This window comes from Saccostrea echinata, unplaced genomic scaffold (assembly GCF_033153115.1).
Source record: "Saccostrea echinata isolate AGI-Se365-2 ecotype Australia unplaced genomic scaffold, CSIRO_AGI_Sech_v1 ptg000027l, whole genome shotgun sequence".
In the NCBI taxonomy this organism is placed as follows: domain Eukaryota; kingdom Metazoa; phylum Mollusca; class Bivalvia; order Ostreida; family Ostreidae; genus Saccostrea; species Saccostrea echinata.
The window spans coordinates 7,618,386-7,642,832 of record NW_026889776.1 but is presented as its reverse complement, the minus strand read 5'-3'; the positions used below and the strand labels follow the sequence as shown (position 1 = coordinate 7,642,832).

Below are 24,447 nucleotides of genomic sequence, written 5' to 3'. Positions count from 1 at the left end.
TGACGTCACACGGTGAAGAGGGCGCTTCCTTCTTGTAAACTTGTAATCTGAAAGTAGAACGAAAACATGGCCTTGCCGATGTCGAAAAGCTTTGCACGAAGTAAGTAACATTCTTAAAGTTTGTTTGCTCTGTAATAATTACATAATAATATATCAGTATGTATGGTATATGCCTTTATGAAAATAAATGCAGAAATTCACTACTTTAAAGTAGAAACTGATCTAGCGACTATTTTGTATTGCGTAACCTTGTTATGAAACAGAACAGACGTGTTGTTCAGGCAGCTGTTAATAAAAATGAACTTCAGGGATTGGAATATAAAATAGAAAAATAGCATTCCAACAGAGACATATAAAACCACCATTTTTATATGTCTGATTCCAAGAAAAAAATGACAGTAGAAAACTCGTTCTTTGGAAGTATAAACACTTGATTGTTTTTACAGAAATTGGTGTAAATCTTTATAATTTTATTCAAACCGAATATGATGTACTGTGTGAACTTAGCTGCAGAAATGTAGCTTTCCCCCCAAAAAACAATGACAGACCGGAGAGCTACAGTGCCATCCAATGACCATAGAAAAAACTTATTGTGCTCAAAAACTCTGTGCTGGATTTATTTACAGTATTGTGCCATTAGTGATCTAAAGTCGCATGCAATGCATATTTTTGTGTTTTAGCATAACTATATTTCAGCACTCTTTCAATAAACAAAAGTACTGTTGTCAATATGGTCAATGAAAATGACTGTAATTTAAGACTGTCCTTGTGACTATCACATGACAAATTTACACACACAAATTCTTGTCTGCTCTGTATATAATTGTCAAAGTCAAAACAATATAGTTACTGATTGGAAAGAATCAATCTCTATTTCAAGCTGTCTTCCACTATGCTCCCAACACGTTGAAGAAGATTCTTGTACAAGATTTCAGCAGTGAAAATTTGAAATTAAAATAGTAATTAATTATTGATAAAGATGACAATTTATCTTTTATTTAAAATCTATAATCCCTCAAAATGATTTCTTAATTATTGCTGTATTTTCATGAAAATTTTGACACCATATTGTGTTACTATTTCAGAAACCTTTCACTTAAGGACAAACGCAACGTACCTTACCTACTGATAATTTTTCAAGATATTCTTAATTTAAGATTATAATTAATGCCATCAGATGTTCGTACACAAAAATTCAGCATGCATTACCAGGGGTTTTGAAAAGATATCAATTGATGAAAATTATTGTATAATTCAAAGAAAAATATACAAAAAATACTGAACATATATTCTGAATGTTTTGTTTATCCAAACTTGTAATAGAAGAAGTGTACAGCAGCATATATAGACATTATGATGTAGCACACAGTTCCTTTAAGTATTGGAACTCTTCAACTCCAGGGAAAAAGACAGTAAAGTTCAAGCTATGGTGCGTATGTCCTTAAGTTTCAGCTTTTATGGCTAGTTATACCTCTGCTCTGAAGGAGAGGAGGTATACTGTTTTACCCTTGTGTGTCTGTCTGTCTGTCCATCTGTCTGTCAGTCTGTGTGTCTGTCCATAACAAATTTAGGTCACAGTTTTCTCAGCAATTACTCATCGCTGATGCTTGAGATTTTAGCACACTCTATGTTTAGGCATGCCATATGGTGAGATTCATTTTTGTGAGAATCTGATGTCAACTTCCTGTTTATTTGTGCATCTGTCCGTACCATACATAACAAATTTTGGTGGCAGTTTTCTCAGCAATTACTCATTGCAGATGTTTAAAGTTTAACACACTCTTTGTTTAGGCATGCCATATGGTGAGATTCATTTTTGTGAGAATCCGTTGTCAACTTCCTGTTTATCTGTGCATATGTTTATCAGTACCATAATAACAAATTTTGGTCGCAGTTTTCTTAGCAATTACTCATTGCAGATGCTTGAAATTTTAGCACACTCTTTGTTTAGGAATGCCATATGGTGAGATTCATTTTTGTGAGAATTCCTGTTTATCCTTGTGTCTGTCCGTACCATACATAACAAATTTTGGTCACAGTTTTCTTAGCAATTACTCATCGCAGATGCTTGAAATTTTAGCAAACGCTTTGTTTAGGCATGCCATATGGTGGCATTTTTGTATGAATCTGATGTCAAGTTCCTGTTTATCCCTGTGTCTGTCCATAAATGAACTTGTGTATTCACATCATTAGATAGCATTGGCTCACTTTACAGACTTCTTGTTTTTCTTGAGAAGAAAATTTTTAAAGGACACCTTGCCTTTTCTTGATTACTTACATACCATATATATACGATACATTGTCTTGCCTCTTACAAGCAGGCATGGCCCTTTATTTCAACAATTTTTTTTAATCTCCTTTACCTTGAGCTCTGTGAAAGATTAGGTGAAGTTGACCAAAAATCCAAATCAGAAGTAAAAAATAAGAAACAGTTAACTAACAGACAGATGGATGGACAGACAATGGACAAACTTTGATTTGAAAAAGTTCAAGTGAACTTCTTAAACATGTTAAAGATGTTTTTTTTCTAGATAAAATTTGATCATGTTAATAATTTAACAGAATTTGTCCATCTTCTTCATAGTGAAGTATTATGGTAAAAGTATTACATTTAGCTGTGTATTCTTTTTAGCTCCTTTGGCGGAAAGCAACTTCTGATAATTTAAGTACAATGCTAAATGTCTTGCACATATACACATAAATAAGAACTCTAAGAAATGAGCTAAATCAAATCAACGCTAACTTGTTCAAAAATCAATTTCAGCCAAATATTGTACATGCTTAATATAATACATTTACAAAACTAGGTGAATATACATATCTTCAAGTTAATATTTTATTGTCATCAGGCTGAAAATAGTGAGATATTGATTTGTAGTCATTTGACTTTTTTAATGTTGACTATGTATGTTATGTATTTGATGTTAGTACATGTAATGTATATCAATATTTGCCCATCAGAACAGATATAGATGAAATGAAAGATCAATTTTTTTCGTGTTTAATTGTGCATAACATTGTACATTTATTTACATACAGCTATTTTACCTGATATGTCAAATGAATACATGTATATTTAAAGAATGTTCTAGTTGCTGTGACTCAATTAAGATCAATTCAAAGTTTGCTAAGAAGAATATCAATTTAAAACCAAATGAACATTTTATTAAGTTGAAAAGTTCTGTCGTGAAACATTTATATCACAGATAAATCCACAGGTAGCTTTTGAGGGAAAATTACCTCTCCTGAAATAATTAAGGATGCAGTGAAAGAGTGACATTCTCTTAAAGATAAACTATATAAACGTTAATTGATTTTTTTATGTGAAACAAAATGACTAAATGATTTGAGAAACATGAAGTGTAATGAAAAAATAATACTTTCCACAAAGTTTTACTAAATAAGTCATTGTAATTACAAAACAATTAAGCAAGATCTGCAATCAAAAATTCAGTCTTTTCATGAATATTGATGAAGGAAGTGCGAAAACAGTATAAAGACATGCATGTCTGCGGGAAATCATACACGACGAGGTACATTGCATTTTGACTACGACTATGAATAAAAGGTTAATAATTTAATTTTGGTTGTAACAGGTCATTTGATTGGATAAAAAAAATATTGTATAACCTGTGTTGCCTATGTCACATTGACTTACGTCAAAAATGTATCAATCCGCTTGACATTTAAACATTGTACAATTTGAAGGTATTTTTGAAAGGAAAAATTATCAATTTTTGGCACTTACATGTAGTGATAGAAAATTAAATTATAAGGAACAAATTTAATTGCTACCCAAGTTATACTTGTTTAACCTGGGTTTGAGCCACTTCGCTAACATTAACCCTAACCCAACTACTTATTCCTTAAGTATTTTACCCTTGATATCTGGAATCCTCGGTTATCTCGAAGTATTTGCTCGGTCCCTTCAAGTTCGAGATAACGAGGTTTGACTGTATTGTGTTTATAATATTGTTTACCTCTTTTTAAACAGTTTTGAAACTGTTGGAATATAATTATGATATATGTTGTTACACAACACATTATTTTATGAGTGTTTATATTTGCTTGAAACAGAAACTATAAATAGGTCAAATATGTTGTAAAATTCCTGATTATATAATAAAATGGTTATTGACTTTTGAATTCAATGTACATGTACTTGTGACTATATGGACCTGCTGCTGTATTGGTTAACTTTGGCCTTTGACCTGAGTAATCCAGTACCTGATCAGGTTTGTCTAACCATTTGTAGACTTCATCAAAAGTAAGTAACTGTATAGAGTGCAGGTATTTGCTTGTGGTTGTGGACTTATCATGTATTTTGTCAATTTAAAGATGCTTGCCAGTACTTGAAGTCATGGAGTGTACACAGCTCACCAGGTGTCCTTGTGAATGCATGTCAGCAATACAGCACAAACAGGTACTGCAGTCTGTGGAATCATTCCATGTTGACTCCCCAGGGGTAGGTGGGGCCACAATGAGTGATCAAAGTTTTACATGAGAATCGGGGCTGGGGGCAATTACTTTGAAATGTAATTAAATACTTTCAAATACATTGATAATTTTGTCAATTACTAAATACTTGCAATTACAATTACATTGATTTTAACAAACAGGTCTAGCACAATCTCTTGATTTAGCTAAATAAATATATAGCTTGAAATAGCTATATAGCTTTATTAAGCTATTCAAAATAGCTTGATTAAGCTATTTATGTGCAGTTTTTCAGAATTTTTTTTTTGTAATAAATAGACAAAAAGACGCAAGTATTTGACTATATATTCATATATGTACTATCAAAACAACAACTGAAATCAAAGATAGTTCTAACATATTTGCAGCATTTGAATTTTATATACTTTTAAGCAAAAGATGAATTTCCATTGGTTGAGTAACTGTACAATACCCTGTGTGCGTTGAGGCGTGGATAAGTATGATTGCTTCTCATTGTACTGAATTTTTACCAATCAATTATCTTGTTGACCATAATTGCATGGCCTCCTTTATAATTTCATTGAAGAAGTAACTGTATCAATTGCTTTATATAGCCCCAAAACTTTTAGAACTTTGAGTACAAAGTCTCTTAAGGAGGGATTCTTGTCTGGTTTCTGATTAGATGAAATATTCAAAGTATATTTGGTTATATGTCTTATATAATTAGATGTAAGAGATTTAAAAGATCATATTTTTCTTTCCTCATCATAATTGTACAACTTTAAATAGAAATGGTCCAAAACTGAGTTTGAAATCAAGCAGGGACTACATTTTTAGCGGGAAGGCGGCGTATGAAAATATCTCCTTTTCTGCTTCTCAAAATTACTTTAGAACAATGAATTCAGTTAGAATTTTTAAACAATCAAAGACTAAAAGAAAATTTCAAATGAACGTAAAATTAAAAATAATGGACCGAAGTTTTAAAATATATCAAATTAATATGATTTTCCACACAAACTACAATTTTGTTAACTTTTAAAAGCTTCCGATCTAAGTACAGATTTGAGCCAAAAATCAGTAAAAAGTGTTTTTCTCTCTTAGTAAATGGTCAAAACTTTTTGTTTTTGTATCAATTTGTATCTTTGTATGACTACCATATGTGAAAATAAGATAAATTCAAATATATGAAGCATATAAAAATAACTAATATATCCTAAAATCTAGGAAAAATAGAGGAAATTCGGATTAGCCAATATCTATTTTAGTTAAATTATTTATGTCAATTTGGTAGTATCATCTGTTAGACCCTATATGGTAATATCTTTTTATGCAAAAAGAAAAACATTTAATGTTTTGAAAAGGAAGTAGGCATTGCATGATTGGCAACAGTATTTTTTTTATTCCTGAGGTCAAGGAAAAAGATAATGATCTTGACCTGACCTTGCTTTGAAAATAAAATGGTCAAATTTAATCTAATTGATTCCATTACTTAATGATAATGTCTTCTTGAATCTATGAAAATTTCATTAATTTTTAAATACAAGAAATATGAGAAGAATTCCTCCTTAAGGAGACACAATTTGGTGAGTGATTTTTACATGCATTATTTTCAGAAGAGTTCAAGGTTGAATATTATCACTGCACCAAGGTGCGACTTTTTGTGCATGCTGAGAAAATAACACATTTAAGAAAAAAATGTGATAAAATAGCTAAATCAAGCTATTCTGAATAGCTTAATAAAGCTATGTTGCTAAATCAAGCTACATGTATATAACTAAATCAAGCTATATAGCTAAATCAAGAGATTGTGCTGGACCTGACAAATGTTATTAATTATTCTCTCAGTTACTTTGAAGAATGTATTTAAATACATATCAGTTACTTCAGTTTTATTTCCAAAAATTTTAAAGAACAAATACATGAATATTTTAAAGGCGGCAATATTATTAAAGAGCTATATGCAGTACATGCATATTTTTGCCCCATGAAAATCAAATTTTGAAAATTTCTTGATATGTGCTGAATTGTATAAAATTGTATGAAAAATATAAATCTACAAAAAAAATTAGACTTTTGATGGGTCTATGTAACCAAGACCAAGGGTTACATACATATTGATCAGAGCTCTTCAACTGCATCAGCATTATAGCCTTGGCCTTTCCTTTGACCTTGACCTCACTTTTCTTAAATCTGGTAGGACCTTTGATTGTTGCCTAGTAGAAAGACTATTTTCAGGCAGAAGATGCCAGGCTGTTAATGATTTAATCCTTGAATTTTGTCTTACAGTGGTGTCTCTAGATCTTGATTCAGCAGTTTTGAATAGCTCACCTAGATGCTGCAATCAAATGTGGTGATCTTGTTGGTTTGACACTTGGTGCATTAGGCCTGGGAGGGTCAGATACACTATCAATTAATCTACCTGGGCAATTATCAAAGTTTCATTTTGCAGATATAAAGGGGAAAAAAGTTGAAAAGAATGCTTAGGCAATGTTTGAATTCAATAGTCATATTGATATCGGAACAAGCTCTTGTCAATTCAAGATCAGCTAAATCATAATCCCTTTTGGGCTAGGGTGAGGCACAATATGGGGTCAAAATTTTTCAGAAGAATAAAGAAGGGAAAAAAACTAATAATCTTCATTTGAAGAACAGCAAGATCAAGGTAATTCATATGAGTGTTATGGTCCATGGGCCTCTTCATTTAATTAAAATAATCTTTTTCTTATACTTACATGTACGTTTATGGAGATTAAACTTTACAGTAAGTGGTCTTAAATCATGAGTCCTTTTTTTTTTTGTAAAAGCTCCAAACCAAAGACAGGGGTACTGATGCTGAATATGGGGGGACCAGAGACAGAGGGACACGTCCAGGACTTCTTAACACGTCTCTTCTTAGACAGAGACTTAATGCAGCTCCCGGCTCAACAGTATGTAGTGGTTTTTATATCAACATTTATTTTAAACATATAAAAATTTATGTAAATTGTGTAACTTTTTAACTTCTCCTTTACCATTGAATAAAATTAAATAAAACTTTCACAGAATCTTTATAACATACTCTAAATCCCCTTTATTTTGCAAGAACTTTTTGTAATAACACAATGCTTGTGAAAATTTTATTTTCGCTTATATTTATAATGTTAAGGATTACATGCAGAATTAACAAAAGCCTGCAAAAAATTGTTTCACTTATAAATATAGCAATCTTGCTTAAATAAGGTGTTGCAAAAATAATTTGATCTTATTACCATTGTGACCTCCTTATTTACGTTTCGGTTGGACACATTTTTGAGGTTTCCCAAAACAAGGACCCTGCCATCTCTTAAATTATCCACAACTTCTCCTATACCACTTAATAAGATTTAATGAGACATTCACAGAATCTTTGTTACATAGTGTCATTGTGCACTTCCTATTTTACATTTTGAACAGGTAGATATTTGAGATTTCGCAAAGCAAAACATGGACACACTGCCATTTTTTCTGCAGTTCACTCTTTGATTTCTCTCAGTTCTTGATCTCTGGGAGAGAGTTTCTGGCCCCAATTTTTTTTCTCTTATATAATTAACAAGTTTATTCTTCATTTCTTGAACTATCAATCTCGCAAAACCCTTGATCCCTCAAAGTCAAAAAGCAGTCCAGTTACACATATTCTCTTGTGATTTATCTTTGAAAACTAAATGTGGTTATGTGTACCCAGGCTTAACCTAATTAGCACCTTTACCTGGTCTAGGTGCCAAAAAAATTTAGATAAGCTCACTTTTGATCTCTTTTATTTTTTCCACTATTAATTCCTTTGGTAAAAGTGAGACTGAGATCAAAAGTGAGCTCGTCTAAGTTTTATGGCCCTGGAGTGAGGACAATGAAATGTCTCCAGTTGAAATCTATCTGTATCTACCTGTATAACAGTGAAGTTCTTTCTTCAAAATGCTATTCCACGTACACATTTTATTCAGTGTCACTAAAACTGAAAATAATTCAAATGGCATGAAGCCAGTTTGAAAGTGAAAATTATTTGCTATTACTGCATATTTCTTGGATAGTTGAGGTCATGTTTGACACAAAAGGTTGTATTGACCTGTAAGTCTGTAAGCCAAGGTCATGTGGACAAGCTAAATGTCATATTTGATATAGATCAAGGTCATGTTGACAAGCTAAATGTCATATTTGATATAGATCAAGGTCATGTTGACAAGCTGAATGTCATATTGATATAGATTAAGGTCAATAAATGTGGATACAACTAATATTTCATTTCGTTAGACAAGCATAAATACATTAAAAATAGAATTTAGATTTTTATAGGAATACATGTATATCTAAACTGATTTTCATTAGCGTCAGGTGTAATTATTTGGTGGCATTTATAACAGAGTGCTTGGTCCAAGGATTGCCCAGAGAAGGACACCAAAGATTCAGGAACAGTACAGGAAGATTGGGGGAGGATCTCCAATCAAACAGTGGACAGAAACCCAGGGTCAAGGAATGGTTAAAATACTTGACCAGATCAGTCCACAAACAGGTCAGACTACAGACCCATTATAAACATTTAACTGACTAAATCAGATTGTTTTCAACTTATCCCCTTTTTCTGATCACATTTTGTCCAGCATCCATGTGTCCATCTGACTGTCTGTCTGTAAACTTTTAACTTTTCCGACTTCTTCTCAAGTACCACTGGACCAATTTCATACAATCTTGCCACAAAGCATCCTTTGGTGAAGGGGATTTAAGTTTGTTCTTCCTCTTTTAAGGAGAGATAATTAATAATCACTGAAAATTTAATGGCATCTTTCAAAAATCTTCTTCTCGAGAACCACTGAGTAAGAGGAGTTGAAACTTATGGAAATTAAAGCTTCATTTTAAAGTGAAGATTCGAGTTTGTTCAAATCATGACCATTAGGGTTAGGGTGGGCCAAAATGGGCAATCAAGTTTTACATAGGAATATATATATAGGAAATATCTTTAAAAATCTCCTTAAGAACAGCAAAGTCATGATAAGTCACATTTATGTGAAAGCATCCTCAGGTAGTGTTTATTCAAATTTGTTCAAATCATGACCCTTGGGGGTAGGGTGGAGCCACAATAGAAATATATAGGTCCATGGGCCTTTTGTGTATTTTCCTGGTAGACAGATAAGATATTAAATCATCTGATAATAACTTTGTTTTGCAATTCCAGCTCCACACAAATTTTATGTTGGTTTTCGATATGTACACCCACTTACAGAGGATGCTATAGAGGAAATGGAGAGGTACTCACAAGTATTAGTAGAATTAAACACTGTATGCATGTGTGTACAAAAAATATAATATGACATATTTAGGTACATTGTATAGTAAGTACTATCTGAAAGGAGAAAAAAAACATACTGTCTGTGTACTTAAAAAAACGGGCTTCATATTTTTGCGGCTTTGGCGCAGACAACGATGTGCTAATTCATGAATACCGCTAAGAAATCATTTATAAATACAATATTCGGAACATACATGTATAGCGCTACTTCATGATTTCACCAACAAGTCCATACCCAGTGATTGCGCTAAATTTTGAATACACCAATTTATGTACAGGCACAGTATAAGCTTAATGATGGTGGTCCATCTGCATGCATGTTGGTACTTAAATCTGAAGTGAGAAGTTGAGTACCATTCCCCCTTCAGATTTTATAAGTACTACATGAGTGGAAGGTGGTTAAAGGATATTTTCTTGTCATTAGTCAATGTCAAAGGGCTAGTTACTTCTATCCTTACATATCATTCCTTGTGATGCAGTTAACCTTTTATAGTGTTTTACTATTTTGCATCCATAAACATCTAAAAAGTGGAGTTGTTTGCAAATCTCAGATATTTCATTGACTTGCACAAAAGTTGTTTTTTTATTCAGACTTTATTCTAATTATACACTAGTAGGTTAAAAATGGGAAGTAGAAAAACATCCAAAACTTTTAGGGGTCAGTAGGTGTGAGGTCAGTTAAAGTCAGAACTTGAGATTATCAATACACCATGGACATTTTGTAGCCTGCAGATTTCATATTAAGTGTATAAACAAAGAGTGCTTAGAGAAAAGATCTGTGAAAAAAAAGGGGGGGGGGGTTGTCAATTGGTCGGGGTCAAAGGTAATATTATTGATAAGAATTATGATGCAATATTTTTTTTAAAAAGTGAAAATCTTTTTTTATATCTAAAAAGATTGGTTAGGAAAAACATCTTTTGAAAAAATGCAGTAAATCAGGTATTTGTTTTATAATTAAAAAACCCATACCAGATGGCACGTAATGACAGAATCACTTCTCTTGTTATGAGTTTTCTAGTTATAATTTATTCAGCTTTCATAATCTATGTCATATTTCATTATTTAATATTTTTTAACAGGAAGGATTCTTATTTGGTTTCTGACCATTAATTATCATGTTATTTCACAAGAAACACCACTCACGAAATAAAATTACTCACTTTTATTAGCTCACCTGAGCCGAAGGCTCAAGTGAGCTTTTCTGATTGAATTTTGTCTGTTGTCTGTCATCGTTGTCGTAGTTGTTGTCGTAAACTTTTCACATTTTCATCTTCTTCTCAAGAACCACGGGGCCAATTTCAATCAAACTTGCCACAAAGTATCCTTGGGTAAAGGGGATTCAAGTTTGTTCAAATCAAGGGCCACGCCTTCTTCCAAGGGGAGATAATTATGAATTCATGAAAAATAAATGGCATCAGTTAAAAATCTTCTTCTCAAAAACCACTGTGCTTGAAAATATGAAACATACATGGAAGCATCCTCATGTAGTGTAGATTCAAGTTTGTTCAAATCATGACTCCGGGGGTGGGTGGGGCCACAATGGAGGATCAAAATTTTACATAGGAATACATAGGAAAAATCTTCAAAAATCTTCCTCTCAAGAACAGCAAAGCCATGATGGGTCTTATTTATATGGAAGCATCCTCAGGTGGTGTAAATTCAAATTTGTTCCAGTCATGACCCCCGGGGGTAGGGTGGGGCCACAATGGGCGATCAAAGTTTTACATAAGAAAACACAGGAAAAATCTTTAAAAATCTTCTTCTCAAGAATAGCAAAGCCATGATTGGTCAAATTTATATGGAAGCATCCTCAGGTAGTGTAGATTCAAGTTTGTTCAAATCATGACCCCAGGGGTAGGGTGGGGCCACAATGGGCGATCAAAGTTTTACATAAGAATATATAGGAAAAATCTTTAAAATTCTTCTTCTTAAGAACAGCAAAGTCATGATTGGTCATATTTATATGGAAGCATCATCAGGTAGTGTAGATTCAAATTTGTTCATATCATGACCCCCAGGGGTAGGGTGGGGCCACAATGGATGATCAAAGTTTTACATAGGAATATATAGGGAACATCTTTAAAAATCTTCTTCTCAAGAACAGCAAAGCCATGATTAGTCATATTTAAATGGAAGCATCATCAGGTAATGTAGATTCAAATTTTTACAAATCACGACCCCCCCCCCCCCCCCCCCCCCCCCCCGGAACCAGTTTTATATTTAAACTTTTCAAGACTGAACTGATTTCTGTTTTTTCCTAGCCAGAGTTCTCAGGTGAGCGATGTTGCCCCTGGGCCTCTTGTTTTAATGGTGCTAAAATCCATGAAAAATCTCTTGATTAACTGTCCACTTGTGAATTATTGTTTTCACAATTTGACGTTAAAGAGCCATTATGCAATAACCAGTATTCGCGAAGAAAAGAATCTACAGTAATGAATTTAAGTTAAAGTAATAATTAGGGACTAAAGAAGGACTTAAGTTTAAAAATACATCAAATGAATTAAACTAATATTGTTAGCTTTTGAAAGCCTTGGAGTTTGACCTTCTTTTAAAAAACTTTTACCTTGACTATAACTTCTGAACAGTTGGTGCTAGGATTTTCATATTTCACTTGTGTTTTCCTTGTAACAAGACTTTCCTTTGAATACAGACATTTTTAAACTCTTGACCTTGACCTTTGAGTTAGACCTACATTTGAAAAAACTTTAGATTTACCTCTAACTTTTGAACAGTTGGTGCAAGGGCTTTCATATTAGACTTATGTATTCTTTGTGACAAGCAATGGTACCGACATTTTTTACCTCATGACCTTGATTTTGGAGTATAATGTACTTTTGAAAAAATTTAATCTTGGCCATATTTTCTTAATGTTGGTGTTAGGGCTTTCATATTACACATATTTATTCTTTGTGACAAGACCTTTCTTTGGTTACAAACATTTTTGAACTCTTGACCTTGACATTTGACTTACATTTAAAAATGTTAGCATTGAGCCACCATGCGGGGGCATCAGTGTTTCACAAATACATCTTGTTGACCTCTGACCTTGACCTTGGAGTTTGACCTACTTTTGAAAGAGACTTTACCTTATTTATGAGCTGCCATATGGGGGTTTTAGTGTTTCACAAACATAGGATTGTATCTTTATACATGTATAACAGGGAATTATTTAATCTTAGACTAATTATAAATCCTGGATTTTCAGAAAATTCTGAAATCAGGTGTAGTGTCGAAAACTAACTTAGTTTTGCTTGAAATTATCAGTTTTCACTGTAGTAGATACTGTCTAAATGGGTAAGTATGTATATAAGAAGCTAATATAATTGAATTATTGTTTATTTTTATTCATTCATGTTTTTATTGTGTTCCAATTTCATATTTTTATTGTTTATTTTCAGTCATAATTATTATTTCTAGGGTAAATGTCTTTTATGCAGTGTATCTGGTGTTCTACTGTTGTAGCTGTAGAAAATAATGACGCATGCGCAGATGGGGGTTAGTCGATGCCTGGCATCAAAAAACGACTAACCCCCATTTGCGCATGCGTCATTATTTTCTCGCTAAATTCTGCAGTTTTCTGCAATCAAACGGCGATATTAAAATAATCCATCGAATTTCCGTCATTAAATTATGCTACGACTCCACTGTTATCGCAAAACGTTCCTTCCGAGTTGTAGATATCCGTTAAACATTGCCAACAACGCACGGCTTCATAGTCCCCATGAATGAAGACCCGACTGAAGAAATGACTCGCAGCAAACAAAAATACATACCGATGCGTATTCCGCACGACAACTGCAAACACTTACATATGTTTTCACAACCGTAACAACTTTTAAATCCAACGAAATGGTCAGAAAACCGCAGCGATGTAAACACTACCAAATTTACAGCAGCTTCCTTATGCAGACAACCACTCCTCGACGTCACAGTCGTAAAATACGACGTCACAGGTACACTCTTTTCCCGAACTTTTCTAATGCAAAATGGCGATTAAGCATTGTACGTAATATAAGGTATACTGTCTTTATTGTTCAGCACACGTACTTTTAATTGTTTGTAAAAAGTTCTCCTTTAACCAGGTAATTGAATATCACAAGAGGAAAGGAAACTGGAATGTCTTCAGTACAGAAATCGGTCTTTGAAATTTGAAGATCCATGATCCGCCCACTTGTTTCACCTCCAGCTAAGAGGTGCATATTTAGTGTGCAAATCTCGAGTTTTCAAGCCATTGTGACGTCACCCTCAATAATTTGTAACAGATCAGTGAAATCTTACAAATGAATCAATAAAAAAAAAAGTAATAAAGAGTTAAACTGTGGAAATCATTAGTTTTCAAGTCTTGTGTACTATAAACAAATTATTACTGATTAATCAGGTGTAAGGCACAACGATTCTCCACAAGGCAGCATTGATATAGTAGTACTTGATGTACATGTAAATATACTGTAGATAATCCGTTTATTTGAGATACCCCACCTGCCCCCGAAATGAATTTGTATTGAACCCTTTTATCGATTGATTTGTGTATGATCAAGAACTAACGAGAATGGGGTTGACTGGAAGGGGGGGGGGTGATTGGAACAGGGGGGTCGACTTCTTATATATCTTTTATACAGGTGCCTTAGCAAATAGCAAATGGATTTCAGTTAAAATATCTATAAATCCCCAGCGATTTTATATGATATTGGATAACGATCTCCTTTTTTATATTAAATATTTTTTAAAAAAAAACAATTCTAGATACCTACCTCCACCAGGAAAAATGCTCCCCTATACTCGGTGAAATTCGTAAGTTTCTCTATTAAAATATCGAAAGCCACACATGCTTTTGTTCACACTTTATTTATATTATAGAGTCTTATACAAACAAAATTAAGATGTATTATAAGAATTTTTGGTGTGTTTCTGTGTGTATTTGTGTGTGTGTGGGGGGGGGGGGGGTAGGGGTGTTTGCGGACATCCTCCCCAACATCCCCTTTAAATCCTCCATTGAGCACAGGTGCAAGAGACATTTCTATAAATATTTACCGTTGGTTCAGCCGAGATATATGGATATAAAACCGCTTTTTATAATTTTTAACTAGTCTTTATAGATTATAAGTTCGACTAAAATCTTAGCTATATTGTCACTTGCCGAAAAATCGAAGTATATGGAATGAGTAAATATATGTTACTGTCGACGTATTTTAAATACTTGTATGATATCCCCCGAATATACTATTAGTCGTTCCATTCTTTCCCTATAATTTGTAGTAGATCTGTCATTAACGGGGGAAAATTCTTCAAATATACAGATTCGGTGTAATACATGTAGCACATTTCCATCAAAACTCTTTTGCTACAATTATCTATTTCATTATGAATAGCAATATAGAGATCTATATAACATGCTCATCAGTTTTACTAGAGCTATTACTAGTATCCCTGCCAGGCCACCTGTGAAGGAAATGTCACTCAGAATTGCCGAGGAAAAGAAGGGCGCGGGGGGGGGGGGGGTTACTAAACATGCTCAAGGAAGTGCTGCGCTTTTATTTCCGTTAAATGACTCATGACTTAGATGACTTCCATTGCTCAATTTCTATCGTCTAAGAGAGCAGTTCTTCTACATTAAAAAATAACATTAAAAACATTTTGAAGTTTCAATCTTTGTTTACGATTTTTGTTTCAGAAAAGCTTATATATATATTTTATCAAATGAAAACTCGATCACTAAAAGATACTTTCATAAATTAAATCTATTAGTATGTCAAATGGTCTGTCTAGGTGCTGGCCGCGAGTGTTTTATTTTGTTCTTCGCAAGTTAGATTCCTTCAAGAATCGTTTTAATATTTATCAAAAACACCATGAGAATATTTTGTCGACCTATACTGAATAACCCATTCAACAAAAAAAAAAAAAAAAAAAAAAAGGGAAGGGGGGGGGGTACAGTACTTGTATTTCCAGAAGTTCCATGTTAAGTTATTTATTATTATTCTAATAACTGTCATCCTCATCGGAAAGTCTAAAACGAATTAAATTAAAGTAATTACATAACATGTCTTTGCCTCCTGAATTTTGTAAAGACAAAAAATTAAGAGATTACACACACATTTCGTCCTCCTTTGAATCTGAGACTCGCGCATCAAGCCTTGGCTTTCGGTTAAATGCAATATAGTGATACTGTGTTTTGTATATTTTTATATGATACCATTTTAATTTACTGAGTATGTAAAATTAGAGGTGAAAATCATGTTACAGAAATCTATGGTAACGTATTATGTATGCATCTCAATACATGTACCTGCAATTCCATCTGTATTTTTAAAAGAAATGAAGTGTCTGATGAGACTGCAGCTTTACTGTTTTGTACTTAAGGGCATTAGCAAGGTTCCTGGCTATTGTATAGAAGTCTCTTCAGCAGATTTAATGGTACTAAATTGGACCCCCCCCCCCCCCGAAATAAGTTTTGCAAGTTTTGGTATTTTTCTTTTATTTCTTTTCTTTTTTCGGGGAAGGTGGTATGCTTTTTCAGACGTCATCAATTATCCCCCCCCCCCCATTTCTTGAAAAACGATGCATGCTTCGTGCTTGGTTTATTCCTCACGATGCCAGTAAATCATCTTTGAATTCTTTTGAATGAATTTGTTTTCTTTGTGCAATCCAGATAAAAAGTTTTGAAGTCATGGATTTTGTGGCCACAAACATGAATTAATGCTTTACCCTTTGTTTTTAAGGATAAACATATACTCGGACGATCGTCCCTCTCCCCCTTTTTTTAAACACATGATCAATCCACTCTGTAAAGTATGCTTGATAATATTTTCACACAAAACGTCATATATCTAATATACTTTCATTTCATTTTTAAGTGATTATGCTAAATGCCCTTCATTTTCAAGCCCCACAAATACATAAATAAAGCAGCTGAGGTTTTTTTTTTCTTTTTAAAGTAAAGATAATATTTGAATATCCTGTGAACTCCAGTTTAATGAATTACAAACACAGATATTAGCATTTGTTTATTATTTTAACTAGTGATTAGATACATGTACTTCATTTTGAGTTAGTCGTTAGGGTGGCACAGTGGTTAGAACGTCTGCTCTAGGGTTGCGGAGTATGTAGTTGATCCTTACGTCGCGGGTTCGAATCCACTACGGGACGTGGAGACCAGTCCTTCGAATAAGATTATATAAACCGAGGTCCCTTGTCGCAGTAGGTGCTGGCACGAAAAAGATCTTTTACTGCTCAATGGCCCTGAGTGCCTTGTATAGATCAAAATTTGCAGCTCTCCACCGGCAAGTGGTGGCGTCTCCATACGAGTGAAAAATTCTTGAGAGGGACGTGAAACAACATACAAACAAACATACAGACAGACATTTTGAGTTATGTATCCAAACTATTTAGATTTGAATGCATGCTTGTTAAATGAGATTGAATGTGCCAACAATCCTAACTATGAAACTCAGAAGAATTTGCTAGAGGGATACCCCTCCCCGACGAACTTACATGTAGATGGTGGCATAATGCTTTTGTACCGTCTGTCCTTCTATCTGTCTCTATCTGCAAAAACTTCAATTGAAATTTGAAATGCTTAGTTAAGCTCTCCATTTTCACATATTGATGCCGTTTTAAGTGCTGTTACCTTACCTCTCCTGGATTAGCCCAATGTTTGTGTTTACATTAAAGTACTGAATGTATGCATTTATTTATTAAAATAATTTGAAGTGTACTTTGCGTTCTCACCATCGGTAACGTTTGAGGAAAATACAGCGAAAATACAACACCATCAAAGTGCAAGTGTGTTCATTTTAGGCATTACCGTGAATTTTAGAATATCTTTTTCATTGTTTATTATGAAAAACACTTAGTCTTCCTTTTGTTGATCCATTATCGCTTTTAAAATAGTAAGAACTATATAGATGGGTAGATTTTTGAAAGATGAATGGACGCTAAACAGAAAAAAAATTAATTAAAATGTTCTTGCTGCCATTTTGCCAATTACAGTTGGAGAAGGAAACAAAGAAAGAAATCGGCAGCAATCTTTCAACGTGTTATCATCATACTACCCTGGATCTATGTTAGGTGGTGATACCAATATTAATGATTACTACTGAAATGTGATGTATCAAAAATAAATTATCGTGGTGTAACAACAAATTTTACTACATATTTTCTCTATTATTTTTTGGGGATCGGTTCGCTAGCAACTACGTTACTCTTTTTTTTTCTGGAATACGCATGCTCGACCTCACGGTAAGGAATCCTGGGAATACAACAGTAGATAAACTGTACCATGACAATTTCGTTTCATTATCGGTAAAAGATTCGTGCTTTGTTGTTTAACTTGTACACACATGTAAATGTACGAAATGTAACAGTTACTTAGGTCTTATAATGCAAAGACTGAAGATATCAGTTAATTCTAAAATTATGATAAATATACTACTTTACGACACGCTCGAATAACAACCTCGGATATGCATGCTTGCCGGAAAGACCAGAGAAGATGCGATTGCTACAAAATAGTACCACACTGCATGGAATATTTTAAACTAGGTGCTCATTGGTTCTACTGATCTCTTATTTTTCACCTTAAAATTTAAAATACAGTAAACTATAGAATGCTTATAAAATGACTAATGAGTAATGCTATTGCCGATGTGAAGCCCACTCTAGATTCACCTTTCTGAATTGACCCCCCCCCCCCCCGTTCATCACTATGCCTTTTTTATTTACAATTAATGGATTCAGCAACTTAAACCAATGGTTCAGATATCTACTTGTGTGTTTTATGATGGCCACAGCGCTAGGTCAACTTTCTTTTTAAAGGATTTGCTTGTAGCTGATTCTATGTTACGGCAAATATAAACAATAACGCTTACATTATACGACGAACTACTTTATTTGATATTATGCACTGACAGCTTAATTATAAATCTATCATTAGCATTTACTGAGATTTTTTTTTGGTAATTACTTTGAGATGCAATATTTATCATGTCTATGCAGAAAAAAAAGCTAAAGTCTCCAAACTCAAAACACCTATTTCGAAGGGGGAGGGGGGTTGTTGTACATTAGTATATTTCTTTTTCAACTGCAGGAGTTTGCGAGTGCTCGATCTTAATGCTGCAACAAAACGGGGGAAACTACAGGAAGCATTTAAATAAAGATTTACAACAGTGAAAAACTATACTTACAACACAACCCCCCCCCAGGTATTCTACGGGGCTGTATTGTCAATAAAAAGAAATCTCTCTTTTTATGCATCAGCTGAAACGAGACATTTAAAAATAGCATATAAAGACAAAAGGTTTACATTATCGATAATATTTAATCTACATTAGTATCAACAAAATTAAGGAATTGTAAACCTCCATGTAAAGTGTTAACTGTTGTTCGAAGAAGAAATAATACTGTGCATATTATAAAAGCATCACTCCAGTCTAACAATTTTCCCAGCAAAAAAAGAACAATTATATGATTTTGCTTACATAATGTTACCTTCACTATCATTATTTATTTTATTTTTCCCAAAATATTTTATCAAAATGTGACGTGATCTGTTTCCTATACAATATTGCCACGCGATTGCGAGTTTGAAAATCCAGCACTGCATTACTAGTACTACAAGTCGAGCCTGTGAACATCGACCAGGAAAACCATCATCAATGCAGGGGCGCTATATGGAGAGACAGGATTTACATTTAGAAGGATTAATTTATGTGAAATATAAACAAATTAATATTTCTTACATGATGGTGTGCTTTGAAACGTGTGATTATTTTCTGAGGTTAGGAGAATGAGGGGGCAACTCCAACAGAAAAAAAAATCTCAAATTTTTTGGAGTAGCCAAGAATCAGCGAACAATCTATTTGGGAGCGGGTGTTAGGACATGTAAATGACTCATTCGATCACATTTTACCAAGTGTCCTAAGTGTCTGAGTTTTTTTTAAACGGGGGGGGGGGGGTCATTTTGGTTTACTTTGCTATTTAAATTTTATATCTCAGAAAATATCCGAGGGTGGAGTTGGACACTCCAGATATCCCTCTAAATCTGCGCAATAATAGTTTGTCCGAAAAGAGTCCTTGTATGGACAATTTCATTCAAAGGCTTACAGCCCCTTTCCATTCCCATGTTGTTGAAATATGATATATAATAGTATGTTTATTCACCAATCAAGGGCCCTCAGAGGGCAAATACAATTATTACAATAAGATTACATTTAATTAAATAATATTAAAATATCGTAATATGGTAGAATATTAACCATGTTATATTTAACATGTAGGTATAAATGGAAGATTATAATACCACAAATAAGATACTCGTGAAAATGCAAGATTTGTAACATATCCACAATTGTCTGAAACGGGGACAAAAATATTGAGAAGGTAGAAAACCACATGAGGCTAAAGAAAATGATAATAATAATAGATTAGCAGCATACTTTTATATAGTGATCGAGCTGCGCAATTTATTATCCATAAGCTAAGGCAGCATCCGACATCGATTCCGATGCAAATTACGTCACTTCCGTTTCGCACAGAATTATCTCACTCACCCACAAACAAACACGCAACTCCGTTGCGAGGGGATAAAACACACACAGAAAAGTCAAACAGTGTAAAAGTCTATCATAAAGATGCACTTTTCTACATGGGAAGAAATTCTGTGGATTTTCTCTGGTGTAGCTGCATGTAGACTGAATTCAATCAAAGCGCAATTAACGCTGGCTTACGCTTATCTTTATGTTATCCGAGACAAATGATGTCAACAGTGTTGAGGGAAGGATCCAAAACTTTTACAGATATAAGATTAAAGCTTTAAATTTTATTTTTAAAGAATAATATGACGCCTTTAATTTTTTTTCGGGGGTGGGGGTGGTGGTGGTGGCATAATTTCAATATTTTATGTGCTCAATAATAATAATAATAATAATACATTTAAAATGAAACATATAATTATAGAAAATAAAAGAGTAAACAATAAACAAAGTTAAATAAAAATGAAATTTAAATAAATGTTGGAATTTGTATGTAACCCTTAATTTGATTTTAGAAAGTATAAGTATGCCACAGGTTACTAATTTACCCCATTTCATTGACCACGCAAAGCGCAGGGTTTTCCCCGTAAATATGTCTTAGGATTCGCACGGAGTGGGATGGACAGATTTTAGGGCATAGATAGGAAGGAGAGTGTCTGGGGAAAAGAATTAAAATTTCAAATATTGAGAAATGTTGCCTTTGAACGTATGAAGGGTGTAAATAGGCCATGTTTACCTTCTTCTCAATGGGTAAGTGAAATATGCAGGGTATTGGGGTAACTCACAGTGTCTTAGAAAGACTTGCACACTGTGGATTCTCCCTAGATTCAGAAATATTTTAAGGCTATAATAAAAAATAAAAAAAACACTAAATTCCAAGGTGCATCAGACATGCCACTGAAGAAATTTTTTTTTTCTTAGATCCACCTCTCCTAGATTCTGCCATAAATGCATTTTTTTGGAAGGGGGGGGGGGTGCTCTTTCTTTTGGAAATACTTAAGATTTTTGCTTTATATATTTTTGAGGTCTATTTGATGCTTTGCATCAATTTAACTTGTTCAATTCTTTTTTTGAGCCAATACAAATATATATATATATTGATGATGAAAATAATAAAAATTAAAATATTTGAACTGAGTACTCGATCCGTTTTTCGCCAAGGGGGGGGGGGGTATTCTGTCTAAAAAAAAAAAACGTTTGTAAAGTACAAGAAAAGAGGACACGGGGTGGTTTAATCTGACTGGTGTATTCAAATACTATTATTATTATATTTATGACGCAGTATTTTTCTCTGTTCCCCGTCATTGCAAGTTTAGGAGTAATGTCACAAAGGCTTGGGAATTTGTTTATGGTACACAAGAATTCAAACTAACGTTTTCCACAGTTTAACTATATTAAATAATTTATTATTATTTTTTATTGATTCATGTGTAAGATTTCACTGATCTGTTACAAATTATTGAGGGTGACGTCACAATGGCTTTAAAACTCTCGATTTGCACACTAAATATGCACCTCTTAGCTGGAGGTGAAACAAGTGGGCGGATCATGGATCTTCAAATTTCAAAGACCGATTTCTGTACTGAAGACATTCCAGTTTCCTTTCCTCTTGTGATATTCAATTACCTGGTTAAAGGAGAACTTTTTACAAACAATTAAAAGTACGTGTGCTGAACAATAAAGACAGTATACCTTATATTACGTACAATGCTTAATCGCCATTTTGCATTAGAAAAGTTCGGGAAAAGAGTGTACCTGTGACGTCGTATTTTACGACTGTGACGTCGAGGAGTGGTTGTCTGCATAAGGAAGCTGCTGTAAATTTGGTAGTGTTTACATCGCTGCGGTTTTCTGACCATTTCGTTGGATTTAAAAGTTGTTACGGTTGTGAAAACATATGTAAGTGTTTGCAGTTGTCGTGCGGAATACGCATCGGTATGTATTTTTGTTTGCTGCGAGTCATTTCTTCAGTCGGGTCTTCATTCATGGGGACTATGAAGCCGTGCGTTGTTGGCAATGTTTAACGGATATCTACAACTCGGAAGGAACGTTTTGCGATAACAGTGGAGTCGTAGCATAATTTAATGACGGAAATTCGATGGATTATTTTAATATCGCCGTTTGATTGCAGAAAACTGCAGAATTTAGCGAGAAAATAATGACGCATGCGCAAATGGGGGTTAGTCGTTTTTTGATGCCAGGCATCGACTAACCCCCATCTGCGCATGCGTCATTATTTTCTACAGCTACAACAGTAGAACACCAGATACACTGCATAAAAGACATTTACCCTAGAAATAATAATTATGACTGAAAATAAACAATAAAAATATGAAATTGGAACACAATAAAAACATGAATGAATAAAAATAAACAATAATTCAATTATATTAGCTTCTTATATACACACTTACCCATTTAGACAGTATCTACTACAGTGAAAACTGATAATTTCAAGCAAAACTAAGTTAGTTTTCGGGCACTACACCTGATTTCAGAATTTTCTGAAAATCCAGGATTTATAATTAGTCTAAGATTAAATAATTCCCTGTTGTATGACTGCTTCACCATATGAATGTACGAAGCATAGAAAAATAAGTATTCCCTTAAAATTCAGAAAATACAGGAAATTTAGGTTAGCCAATATCTATTGTAGTTTCATTTGTATCATCCAAGATCGGAGAGAGCTTTTATGGTTTCATCATTTTATACCAAAAGAAAAACATTTAATCTTTTGAAATAGAAGTAGGCATTATATGATTGGCAACAGTAAGCTTTGGTTCTTAATGTCAAGAATAAAGTTAATGACCTTGACATGACCTTGCTCCTAAAATAAGACAGTCAAATGAAGATTTAGCGGATACCATCACATAGTGATATTGTCTTTTCATTAATTTTTGAATTCAATAAATGAGAAGAGTCCATCCTTAAGGGGGCCGACTGGGGTTTTCATTGCGCAATACTTCACGCAGCATAGTAAAACAAAGCGTATTTACTCTTTTAAAGCAACTATTTTTACATAATTTATAAAAAAAAAAAAATAACAAATTTAGGAAATATGAGGTTAAAAAATCTAATTATGTTTTTAAATAACTGATTTTTTTAACGATTTTTCAAATGATGGGTAGAAAGACGTCGTAGTAGTGTGTTTTTGACGTTATGAATAACCGAAGTTCTTTAAGCTGGGTCATTAATTATGCCATAGAATAAAAAGTATAAAATATATGCTCTTGAAATTTTAAACATAGGAAATTGAGAATCTAGCATTCATTGTTATTATTTTTTAAGTAAATCCATGGTATCTGTCATGTTTTGTTGTACTCCATAAAAACCAGAAAATATCATGGATTTTGAAATTTTGAGATGCCCCCTCTGGAAACCAGACGGTAGAATTTTGTGTTTCTTGCACAAAATGTACAATATAGTATTACTCATCAAATAATAAAATTTGAGCAAAAAGTCTATAGTAGTATTTGTATAATTTGCTCCGAAGTGCGAAAAAATGGTATTTTCCTATATAATCCCATAGTAAATGTACCTGTATTTTGAGACGGTTCCTCAAAAATAACCAGACGGTAGATTTTCACTAAACTTGGCATGTATACTGAAGTCAGTGTAAGGTATATATGGTATAAAATTAAAGAGTTTCTCTATGGACAGTCAGGGGTGAGACTGAAATCCGTCATTTTAAAATGACGATTTTAAGCCATAAAATAAAATTTTTATTATGACTTAAACTCGTCATTTTTAAGAAAATGACGAAAAACAGTCATAAAAATTTAGAGTGTTTCTAGAAAACCAAGTTACCTCTCTTTGAAAAATGTTAGATCCACCAACCGAAAAAAGGACAAAAAACATTGTAAACGAACTTCATTTCTCTAATACAGTTGACTACAATACTGGTTATGTTGACAGTATAAATTTCCCAAGCAAAAATAAGAGTGGAAGAGTTATTTGTCAATTTATTTGCATTAAATAGGAAGAAGACGAAAATGACGATATTCCGTCTTTTTTCAAAATGGAGGGTTTGAGCGCACTGAAATATCTCGCTTGTTTTACAGGGCGCACTACTTTTTTATGGCTTTAACTTTTTGTCGAGACTTTTCTCTACAAGTACGTATTCTTCCAGACGGTGTACTATATGCTTTTATAGGGCTAAAAGCCATGTAAAAATGGCGAATTAGTTCT

At 33.5% G+C, this 24,447-nt stretch overlaps 1 protein-coding gene across 1 annotated transcript in view; it reads left to right on the top strand.

The window, feature by feature from the left end:
* The first annotated feature begins 1 nt into the window (after position 1).
* The window catches only part of LOC133193485 (ferrochelatase, mitochondrial-like), a 36,167-nt gene continuing 11,721 nt past the window's right edge, over positions 2 to 24,447 (top strand). The window contains exons 1-5 of the mRNA XM_061329453.1: positions 2 to 100; positions 4,339 to 4,423; positions 7,242 to 7,364; positions 8,811 to 8,959; positions 9,620 to 9,692. Coding sequence (XP_061185437.1) covers positions 67 to 100; positions 4,339 to 4,423; positions 7,242 to 7,364; positions 8,811 to 8,959; positions 9,620 to 9,692 — 464 coding nt within the window. The 5' untranslated portion in view covers positions 2 to 66. The remainder of the gene's footprint in view (positions 101 to 4,338; positions 4,424 to 7,241; positions 7,365 to 8,810; positions 8,960 to 9,619; positions 9,693 to 24,447) is intronic.